Here is an 11,599-nt window from a genome sequence, read left to right on the forward strand (position 1 = left end):
TCATCACCCCCACATAATTCACCACATGAAAGGTGAGTCATCACCCCCACATCATTCACCACATGAAAGGAGAGTCATCACCTCCACATACATGAAAGGTGAGTCATCACCCCCACATAATTCACCACATGAAAGGTGAGTCATCACCCCCACATCATTCACCACATGAAAGGAGAGTCATCACCTCCACATACATGAAAGGTGAGTCATCACCCCCACATAATTCACCACATGAAAGGTGAGTCATCACCCCACACACTCGAAAGGTGAGACATCACCCTACACACATGAAAGGTGAGTCATCACCCCCACACACATGAAAGGTGAGTCATCACCCCCACATCACCTCTACTATTCATCAGTTGTATGAGCCAACTGTTGCAAGTGTCACTAAACTGACTAAAACTAAACAAAAAACCTCCACTATTCATCCCTTGTACGGCCTAACTGTGGGTGGTTGGTGGGTGCTCCGGTGTGGTTTGCTTCTTCTTTCCTATAAAAAATCTATCTTCTCTATCTCCCCTCTTTCTTTTTTATGTTCGTTACTCTCTTGTAACACCTCTAATCTTGGGCTGTTATATGACCTTATTGTGTTGCAAGTGCCGTAAAATACTTAGAACAAAAAAGCGACCTAACTGTGATGTGTGTCTCTCCCCCCCCCCCCCAGGCCGACGAGATCCGACCACGGACTCCCCCACACCCAGTGCCAGCCCTCTCAGCACCTCTGTCAAGTCGGACGACTCCGACTCCTTCATGGAGTACATGCCCATGCGACCACGGACAGCCAGCGACAGCTACAACTACCGCCACCGCACCTCCAGCTTCGGCAAGATGCAGCAGTCGTGTCGGCCGCGCTCCTCCAGCCACGGCCAGGGCACTCGGCCAATCATCAAGTTCAGCAAGCTGGTGGGTGGGGAGCGGGCGCGGCTGTCCCAGGATCCACTACAGCGAACGTCACGCGACTCCTCGCTACACGGCTCCTTCGACTCGCTGCGTGTGTCCAGTGAGAGCTTGCGACGAACCTCTCAGGAGATGAGACAACACAGCGGCTCCAACGCCAGCGACTACGGGGACGCGCGGGGCACCCCGTCCCCTCAGCTCAAGGTGGCCAAGGAGGGGGAGGTGGGCTACGTCAGCATGCAGCTGGGGTCTGCGCGCCGTTCCTCGCCGCACCGCGTGCGAACCGACTCGAGTGGCAGCGGCCGGCGGTCTGAGGCAAAGTCAACCAGCTCGGAGAAACTTCAGCAGCACCTGGCGACCGGCGACGATTACACGGAGATGTCCCCACTGAGCGCGTCTGGGAGTACTGTGAGCGACGCGGGGGCTGGGGAGTCTTACATCAACATGGACTTTGGCTCCCGCAACAGCTTCAGCAGCGAGACAAAGTCTGTGGGCAATCTGTCGGCCAGTGGATCGTCCCGCCCACCAGACAAAGCCTACATGAACATGGACATGGACGCTCGCCGCGAGAAAGTGGAGTCCGGCCGCTCTGTGTCCATGGAGAACGTGGACTCGACCTACGTGGTGTACGACCCCTCCCACAGCTCCTCCCATAGCTCCGCCCACACTGTAGACAACACAGACTCCACCTACGTGGCCTACGACCCGGCACACGCGGGGAACAAACCCAGGACCGGCTCTCTCGGCTCCAAAGACAAGAAGTCTCGGCCTGGCTCCGGTCGGAAAAGCTCGTCTGCCTCCACGTCTTCGACGTCCTCCTCCTACAACCAGCCCTCGGTGTCGGCCTCGTCGCGGAAAGGAGGCAGCAGTGACTCTCTCCGTAAGGCCAGCCGCCAGTCGTCCATGGAGAAGACAGGAAGTCTGGGCAAGGACTTCCGCAAGAAGAGTGGCTCCACGGGCACGCGGCCAGCCAGCGCCAAAGGTGGGCCCAGCCAGCAGGCGGCTATGATCCCCGTGAGGAAACTCCCCGCCGCCCGGAGCCAGGTGGAGGAGCCCAGCGATGAGTACATCGAGTTTGACCCCTCAGTCACCGTGGATACGCCACACACTCACCTCATGCACCACCACCCTCACCCCCACCCCCACCACCCGGGCCCCCCCCCCATGAGCTGTGCGTCTCACGTGGTGCGGAGCGTTCCCCCGTCAGGGCTAGCAGCCAGCGGCACGGCTCGCATCCACCACCACCACCACCAGCCCCCCCCACCCTCCGGCACCCTCACCCACGACTCGGACAACGCCTATACTCTCTTCTCCCCCGGCCCGCCCCCACCATCATCGCTGTCAGCGACTTCGTCTGTCTCCCCCGCCCCATCCTGTGCCCCCGTGGGAAAACTGGTCCAGTTCCAGCCCAAGCCGCCTGCCTCTCTCTCCGCTCCACCCCACAGACCGGCCTCTTCTGCCTCCTCCAGAGCCAAGTCTGTGCTAGCCAAAGATGAGACGGAATACGTGGGATTCCAACCTGGGAACATACCAGCGTCCTTGTGTGCCTCCTCCTCCCTCTCCTCTCCCTCCTCCTCCTCTCCCTCCTCCTTCTGTCCCGCGTCCTCCCACCGCGCCAAACACGTGGAGGCAAAGGACGTTCCTGAGTACGTGGGATTCGAACCCCGGGGACCAACCGCTGTGTCGTCGGTGTCTGTGAACCAGTCCCCCCACCCGTCGACCGCCCGGCTCATTGACCAGTCAGAGTACGTGGGCTACCAGCCTGGCCCCGCCCCACCCCCCGCCCCCAGCGACCCATCCTTCCACAAACCTACGGGAGTGTTGTCCTACATCCACAGCCAGGCTCCGCCAGAATCAGTCACAGCCACAGCGGCAGCGCCAAGTGTCTTCAGCAGGCCGCGCCCCTCCCCCCCTCACAAACACGTGTCTCTAGACTCGGCCACCTCTGGCCACACTGGGGGAAAGTCTGGCTCTGTCAGTCCACGCCTGGCCGCTAGCCCCAGCCTCACGCTCCACTGCTCCTCCTCCTCCTCTCCCTCCTCCTCCTCTTCCCACGCCTCCACCTGCTCTCCTCTCTCTGCCTCAAGTACGACATTACCGACCACCTGTTCACCATCAGTCAGCAGCAGCCAGCAACCGTTGCCCCCCCTCCCTCCCCTCCCCCCCCTCCCCTCCCCACCCAGCATGCCCCCTGTCCCCCCACTTCCTGTGCCGGCTGCGATCACCAAGACGACATGTCCGCAGCCTGAACCCCCCAAAACGGAGCCCGCCCCCTCCCCTGCCCCCTCCCCCGCGACGACTGTACCTCCGACGGTATCTCCAACTGTACCTCCGACTGTCGCGGACACCAGTGAGTACATGACCTTCAGCCCAGCGGCGGCCGCCCCAGCCCCGCCCTCGTCCCCCAGAGCGACTCCCAGCTCCCTGCTCAAAGAGAACACGGCCCCCGGCTCCCTGCTGCCTGTGCAGGGCCTGTCTATGGTCAGTGAGGGGCTGGAACCTCACACCTCCCCGCTCTCTGTGGACGTGGGTGGGGGGGGCGAGGCGGCCTTGCTGGGCACTCACAGAACGCCTGGCACCTCTCAGTCAGGGAAGGGAGGCCACAAGAACGCGGCCAGGAAGGGCAACCAGTGGGCGGTTCCCTCCAAGGAGCAGCAGTTTTGTCGCCAGATGTCTGCCCCAGCCGCCATGAACCAACCCCCACTGGGCACCGCGGGGGACCGCACCCCTCAGCCCCCCTCCCCCTCCCCCGCTCCCTCCCCTGCGTGCCCCCCCCAACCTGCCCCCCCCAGCCCCTGTGTGGGTGAGGCGTGTGTGAGCGGTCAGCGAGTGAGGCAGCCCCACACCCCCCCGCCCGATCCCCCCTCCCCCGCCCCTCCATCCTCCTCCCGGCATAAACACAACAGCGGCCCTCCCTCCTCCTCTCAGAAGTCAGGTCGTAAGGTCAGTTCTTCTGACTCTGAGAAACCCCTACGCAAGGGAAGTAAGTCTGACTCCAACTCCTCTCTGACCTCGTCGGGCGGGAAGAGCAAGCGTCGGGCAGGAAGTGGGGACAAGTCTCCCCTGGGCAGCGCTGAGAAGAGCCCCCTGTCTCCGTCACGAGCTGGGGACGAGTTCTTTGGGCCGGACTCGGGTGTGGCCTCGGGGAAAGAGCTGGAGGCCAAGATGGTGCCGGTGGAGGCCAAGATCCGACACAGTCTGGGCGACATGACCGCCGTGGTGGGCGTGGTCAATAAGGAGGGTCAAGGTCACGGGGGATTGTCTCGCCCAGGAAGTACACCGTGCATGCAGACGCTGGATCCCGTACCAGACTCGGGGAGTCGCTCGGCCGGAGACGTGCCCGCCTCCCAGAGGTCAGGGGTCACTTCCTGTAGCACGACCGGCCCTCGTAGCAGACACAGCCTCTCCGACCTCGGGGCCTTTCAGCAGATGAACCTGGCCCAGCCACCCCCCTCCCCCACCACCACCGCCACCGGGAACACCACCGCCGCTGCCGGGAAAGATCTCGGCTCAAAGCAAAGTGCTGGCGGTTGTGGTAGCGGAGGTGTGGTGTTCACCGCGGGACCTAGCAGTGGCAGCGTGGGAAGTGGGGGGTCGGGCGGGGGTGGGGGGTCGGGGAGCGCGGAGAGTACGTCCAGCAGTGGGAGCGGGGAGGCCACCCCTAAACTTCTCAACTACGTCAAGCTAGACATTGCAGCGGGCGAGGCGGGCCGGGCCAAGAGCAGGAACTGTTCCGACGCCGATGAACGCCAACCCCCGGTCTCCTACGCCGAGATCGACTTTGACAAGTCTCAGAACCTGAACAAAGCTCTGGCCGTGGCTCATGCCTCCGACGCGGCGTCCTCCAAGTCTTGATTCACGCCCGGGCCAGTTGATTAGTCGGTCCACGTACAGGCTATAGCTGCGACTTCTCCCCACCAAACTGGACAAACTGGACAACTGGATGACTGGACAAGTGGACAACTTCACAACTGGACATGTGGACGACTGGACAAGTGGACAATTTGACAACTGGACATGTGGACGTCTGGACAATTTGACAACTGGACAAGTGGACAACTTCACAACTGGACAAGTGGACAACTTCACAACTGGACAAGTGGACGACTGGACAAGTGGACAACTAGACAATTTGACAACTGGACAAGTGGATGACAGGACAAGTGGATGACTGGACAATTTGACAAGTGGACAAATGGACGACAGGACAAGTGGACGACTGGACAATTTGACAACTAGACAATTTGACAAGTGGACAAGTGGACGACAGGACAATTTGACAACTAGACAATTTGACAAGTGGACAACAGGACAAGTGGACAACTTCACAACTGGACATGTGGACGACTGGACAAGTGGACAACTAGACAATTTGACAGCTGGACAAGTGGACGACTTCACAACTGGACATGTGGACAACTTCGCAATTGGACATGTGGACAACTTCACAACTGGACCAGTGGACCAGTGTATGTTTGTGTGTAGTATCCTGGCCCACATTTCAACTCACTGGACAGACTTTGATGGAAGAGAAAATGTTGCCCTCTCAGAGTTCTTCTGTACCGCTGTGTGCCCTCATGAGCAAAAGGAGAGACAAGATGTTGACTAAGCAGAGATATGTGGCTCCTCTGTGAAAACTGTGGAGCCAGTTGTGGTTGGAGGACCAGTGTGTCGTGTACGCTGTTCTACAATACAAGCGCTGGAGATGTACGTATGATAATGATCATTTCTCGTGATAGTTGACTGTAGTGGTTGTGTGTGGTTGTTGTCTGTGTGGGAAGTGACTGTGATACTGGGGAGTGTCGGGACTGGGGGAGGGATTTCTCCAGTCTTTTGGCATGTTTCGCTTTAAGGTGAAACAAGTGATATGTTTTATGTTCCTTTCATCTTTGTTGTTTTTCCATTTTGTATCATTTGAAAGTGAAAACGTTGAGCCAGGATGTTTGAGACACACGGAAAGTGGACCAGACAGAAATTTTGCATGAGAAAAATTAGGTTTGCAAAGAAAAATTTGTGCTGTTTTCCACCTTTTGTTTTTTTTTCATGCAGATGTTGGTGTAGAAGTAAAGAAAGCCTGAGTGATATAATGACTTTATATACCTCATTCTGTGAGACCTCCATGCATTTGTGATTTGTACATTGTGTGCCTATAGGTGCACAGTGGACGCGTAGAAACTTCTCGGGAAATTGTGATAGTTGTGTGTCTGTCACTGCACTGTCACACCTTCTATGGATGGACTAGGAATTTTTTTTTAATGGATTATGTATTTTTTAAAATACTGGATTACGCATTTTTATGAATGGATGGATTCTGAATTTCTTTTTAATGGATTACATATTTTTTTAAATAATGGATTACGCATTTTTATGAATGGATGGATTCTGAGTTTTTTTAATGATTTTTTTTTAATGGATGAATTGTGAATGTTTGTTGCCTATGATGTAAGTATGATAAAACTGACAAAAGACCATTTATGTGTGGGAGGGGAGCTGCATCTACTGTTAAAGCTCTCAAGATTGGAGATTTAGGTTAAAGGTTTTTTTGTTTGGCTGTGATGTTTCTTACTGACTGCATCATGATCATGTTGCTTTGTTGTGCAAACATTTTGGGGGGTTTTCCTGGTACAGACAGCTGATTTCTTCTGACTCTGGGCGTGCTACGACGTGAAAGAGCATGTCTGTCGGGTGCCACGGTGTTCTTGTCACAGATAGTTGTTGTTGAGTGAGGGCTGTCCCGTTCTTGTCACAGATAGTTGTTGTTGAGTGAGGGCTGTCCCGTTCTTGTCACAGATAGTTGTTGTTGAGTGAGGGCTGTCGTGTTCTTGTCACAGATAGTTGTTGTTGAGTGAAGGCTGAATGCTTTTTGTTTGCTTGAAGGAGAGTCGGTGTCTTCCAAGAAAAGCCGTGAGGGTGGTACATCATGGTCTGGGTCTGTGAGGCGCAAACTGGTCAACTGGCCACTCCTACTAAAATACTAAATGTTCTCCTTTTCTTTCTCTCGGTGTGATATTTTTTAAGTTTTAGTTCTGCCAATTTTCAGGAATGTTTTTTTAGATCTGTTATGGCTTTTTTTGTCCAAAGTCTAAGGGTGTTTGTCAAGTTTGTGTTTTGTTTGTGAAGTAGAAAAGATTGCCAAGGTTTGGACTTTGGTTTATTGTTCTTCTTTTTGCTTTTTTGTAGTTTGTACAATTTTGTATGTCTTGTAGTTTGTACAATTTTGTATGTCTTGTAGTTTGTACAATTTTTGTATCTGTGGTTTTTGTGGCAGTGTTCACTGTGTGTGAGGTTTTCATGAGGGACTGGAGATTGCCCGCCAGTTGTTGTGTTTATTTGTAGTTCATCCTGGCTGGCAGCTGTGTTTATTTGTAGTTCATGCTGGCTGACACTTGTGTTTATTTGTAGTCCATGCTGACATTGATAATGGAAGACTGTAAAATTAATGGGTCTCTTCTAGTTGGAACTTTTCCCGTGGAAATGTGGGTGTGTGGGTACAAGACTGGGAGAAACGCCAACTTGCCTGGATGAATTGGTGGAGCATAATGTGGTCGTACGATTGGTTCAGTGGACTTTGCTGAATACAACTTGGCATATATAAGAATGTGGATGATGAGGTCTTTTGTGAAATATTTGCCTCTAGCCTGGAAAGTAATGGCGTTGTTGTTGGGGGATTTTTTGGTTGGGTTTTTTTTTAAAAACTCTTTCAAGTTTTTTTTCAGTTCCGTCCAGCATTGACTGTAGACCACATGACAGGCTGAGGGCTGCCAAAAGATGTTCTGGTTTTGGTGGGAGAGTCGTTGACAAACATGCTGAAAATATCTTTTCAAAATGTTATTATTATATATTATTATTATTATTGTTGTTGTTATTATTATTGTTTCTTTAATGAATGGGGACGCTGGCTTTCCTTTTTTTCTATGTTGTTGTGGTCAGTGTTCATGAAAATTGTTGCAGTATTGAGCATGGCAGTTTGACATGTGTCATATATGTGTAACTGGTACGTACAGAATGTGTTTGACACGTGTCATATATATGTGTAACTGGTACGTACAGAATGTGTTTGACACGTGTCATATATGTGTAACTGACATGGCCATAATGTGTTTATCACGTGTCATATATATGTGTAACTGATGTAAACTATGTGTTTTTGACGCGTGTCATGTGTGTGTCGCTGATGTTATTGTATATACATATATATATATATATATATATATATATATATATATATATATATATATATATATATATATATGTGTGTGTGTGTGTGTGTGTGTGTAACTGGTGTAAACTGTGTGTTTTTGACACGTGTCATGTGTGTGTCGTTTATGTATAGAATGTGTTTATCACGTGTCATATGTGTGTAACTGACACGGAAAGAATGTGTTTATCATGTGTCATATACAGTGGAATCCTGTTATAACGAGAGAAGGGGACCGGAGCAAAATGTCTACATTATAGCAGGATTCTCGCTATAACTTATAAGGGATCCAGTGATAAATTCCAGGGAAACTGTAAAGTAGGCCTAGTCTATGGGTTTTGTGTTCTGTTTATTTCTTTTTGCTATCTCCCCTGGTGATGATTTTGTTTCAACATGACCTGTGGGTCTTATTTTATCAAAAATCAAATCAGGTTTCTTTCTCTAGCGCTAGATCTGGCGATGTTGACTGACAGTTGACAGCTCAGCGTTGGCGATCAGAAAGAAAGGGCTCTGGGCTAACTCGCCCGCTATGTTTTCCCCCACCCCACCACACCCTGTGGTGCATTCCGTCAGCTTGCGTACGTCACACATTCGCTCCATCCATCACAGCACTGTGACCTCTCCATCCCGGCATCAGAGAAGTGAGAGGCATGGTAGGCCTTGATAATCTAAACTAGGCTTACGCTGGCCTATCATGCGATGCGTTCTGCTTGTCTGTGCACGCCACACCCTCCCTACTCAGTCGCTCCGGCCTTCATTGTTGACGCACATTGGCTCTCCCACTCTTTGTTTCGCTAGATCACCAACAAGTTTCTCAACTGGCGAGGTTTTACATAATGTATAATTGGCCTATGCACTGTGCACAGCAGCAGCAATATTCCGCTATAACCAACTCTCATGTTTGTCTGATAGCGCTATAGCAGTATTTTATTTACAAAGGTAAAGAGGAGAAAAAAACAGGTTTTTGAATAGTGTCTTTATAACAGACTTCTCGTTTTTTCCGGACTCGTTATAAGTGGACTCCACTGTATATATGTGTAACTGACATGGAAATTATAATGTGTTTATCACGTGTCATATGTGTGTAACTGACTAGGAAAGAATGTGTTTGTCATGTGTCATATATATATATATATTATATATCTGACACAGAGAGAATGTGTTTGTCGTGCGCTCTGTCTCCATGTACAAGTTTTGTCCAACACGGCCAGAGTTTCCTTGTGTTTGATGCTCTTGTTTTGTGTGAGTGTGTGTGTGTGTGTGTGCGTGAGTGTGTGTGTGATTCCCATATTGTGATGTCTGTTGATGAAGAATACAAAACTATTTGGATGACTCTTGGTGTCCCTGCTTGTTTATTTTTCTCTGTTTTTTGGTTGTTGTTGTTGTTGTTGTGCTTTTAAGGACCAGCGGGCTAACCCAGATTTCGGGGATTTCTAGAAATCTTGACCAACACCAAAAGTGGGCATTGCCCTACCTATAGGAAAAGTTTGGTTTCATTGGTGTGTATATATATTTGTTTGGTTATAGAGAAAACACTCCTTGTCTTTTAAAGAAACAGAACAAGGGACAAAAACTTTACCTTCGATTTTCTCAAAACTGCATTTTTCGGGAAAGCCCACTTGTACTTAAGGAGCGATCATATATGTCTAATTGTAAAATCGCATCCGACACAGAACGGTTTCTCATCTCCCTGAAGGAGGTATTTATGTGTCAGGGACGTGTGTCCATCCTCTTGAAATGTTGGGAAAAACTGGTTGTGAAAGTTACAGAATCCTATACAGGATAACAACATGCAATTTGCCTATGGTGCCAAGAGGGGCGTGGAGGATGCCATTCTCATGTTCTTAGATAACATCCACAAACACATACACCGTACCATTACTGCAGCAGACTTTTGGTAAACACATACACCGTACCATTACTGCAGCAGACTTTAGGTAAACATATACACCGTACCATTACTGCAGCAGACTTTTGGTAAACACATACACCGTACCATTACTGCAGCAGACTTTTGGTAAACACATCACCGTACCATTACTGCAGCAGACTTTTGGTAAACACATACACCGTACCATTACTGCAGCAGACTTTTGGTAAACACATACACCGTACCATTACTGCAGCAGACTTTTGGTAAACACATACACCGTACCATTACTGCAGCAGACTTTTGGTAAACATATACACCGTACCATTACTGCAGCAGACTTTTGGTAAACACATACACCGTACCATTACTGCAGCAGACTTTTGGTAAACACATACACCGTACCATTACTGCAGCAGACTTTTGGTAAACATATACACCGTACCATTACTGCAGCAGACTTTTGGTAAACATATACAACGTACCATTACTGCAGCAGACTTTTGGTAAACACATACACCGTACCATTACTGCAGCAGACTTTTGGTAAACACATACACCGTACCATTACTGCAGCAGACTTTTGGTAAACACATACACCGTACCATTACTGCAGCAGACTTTTGGTAAACATATACACCGTACCATTACTGCAGCAGACTTTTGGTAAACATATACACCGTACCATTACTGCAGCAGACTTTTGGTAAACACATACACCGTACCATTACTGCAGCAGACTTTTGGTAAACACATACACCGTACCATTACTGCAGCAGACTTTTGGTTGGGTTTTTCATCCGCCCTCAAATCGATCCAACTCCACATATTGGTTTCAAAATTAATTTATGATTTTTTAAAAGGAACGTTATAGCTTGAATCTCCCCCGTCTTGTTTGTTTACGCTCTACACCAACGACGGTACTTTTGATGCATAAATAACAAAAACGTCAAACTAATAAAATTTGCGGATGCTTCCACTCTACAAGGCCTTATAACAACAAATGAGAACGAATACAGGGACGCTGTGAATCTATTTCCATATTGGTGTGATAACCACTTCCTTTTACTAACAATGTAAAAAAGAAAAATGTATAAATTCTAGGCATTCGAGTAAAAAAGAGAAATTGCCACCATTAGTACTCATTCATGATGAGGAAGAGGAAGCTGTAGTTCAATGACTCCTACAAATATCTTGGGGGAACCATCAGGCTAGACTGGCCTCCCCAGCTGCTCTTGTGCAGAACAAAAAAATAGCCAAAGAATGTTGGGTAAATTTTTACTTTTGCACCCACACATAGATGCATAAACTGCCACAAGTTTTGCTGTAGAACACACGCATGGCCACTAAAACCCTTGCAAATCAATTGTTTTCAAGTAAATATCAATCCTAATTGCCAAAACATCAAATCATTGTGAAATTCAGGGGGGCATGCCCCCCTGAAACCCCCCAGATTCGTTTTAGGTCAGGGGGGGCATGCTTTTTATCGGAGAAGTTTTCTCGATGACAACCTACTGTCTACATAAACAGACTCGTTTTTTTTAAAAATATAAAAATGTAGTTTCAAAAGTTCTTCTTTTTCTTCTTCTTCTTCTTTTTCTTCTTCTCTCTCTCTCTCTCTCTCTCTCTCT

At 49.5% G+C, this 11,599-nt stretch overlaps 1 protein-coding gene across 1 annotated transcript in view; it reads left to right on the plus strand.

Moving 5' to 3' along the window:
* The window catches only part of LOC101849349 (mucin-19), a gene marked incomplete in the record, with an annotated part of 36,468 nt that extends 31,713 nt beyond the window's left edge, over window positions 1-4,755 (plus strand). Inside the window, 1 exon segment of the mRNA XM_013091076.1 lies at window positions 668-4,755. Coding sequence (XP_012946530.1) covers window positions 668-4,755 — 4,088 coding nt within the window.
* Between the last annotated feature and the right edge of the window lie 6,844 nt (window positions 4,756-11,599).

This window comes from Aplysia californica, unplaced genomic scaffold (assembly GCF_000002075.1).
Source record: "Aplysia californica isolate F4 #8 unplaced genomic scaffold, AplCal3.0 scaffold00029, whole genome shotgun sequence".
NCBI lineage: Eukaryota > Metazoa > Mollusca > Gastropoda > Aplysiida > Aplysiidae > Aplysia > Aplysia californica.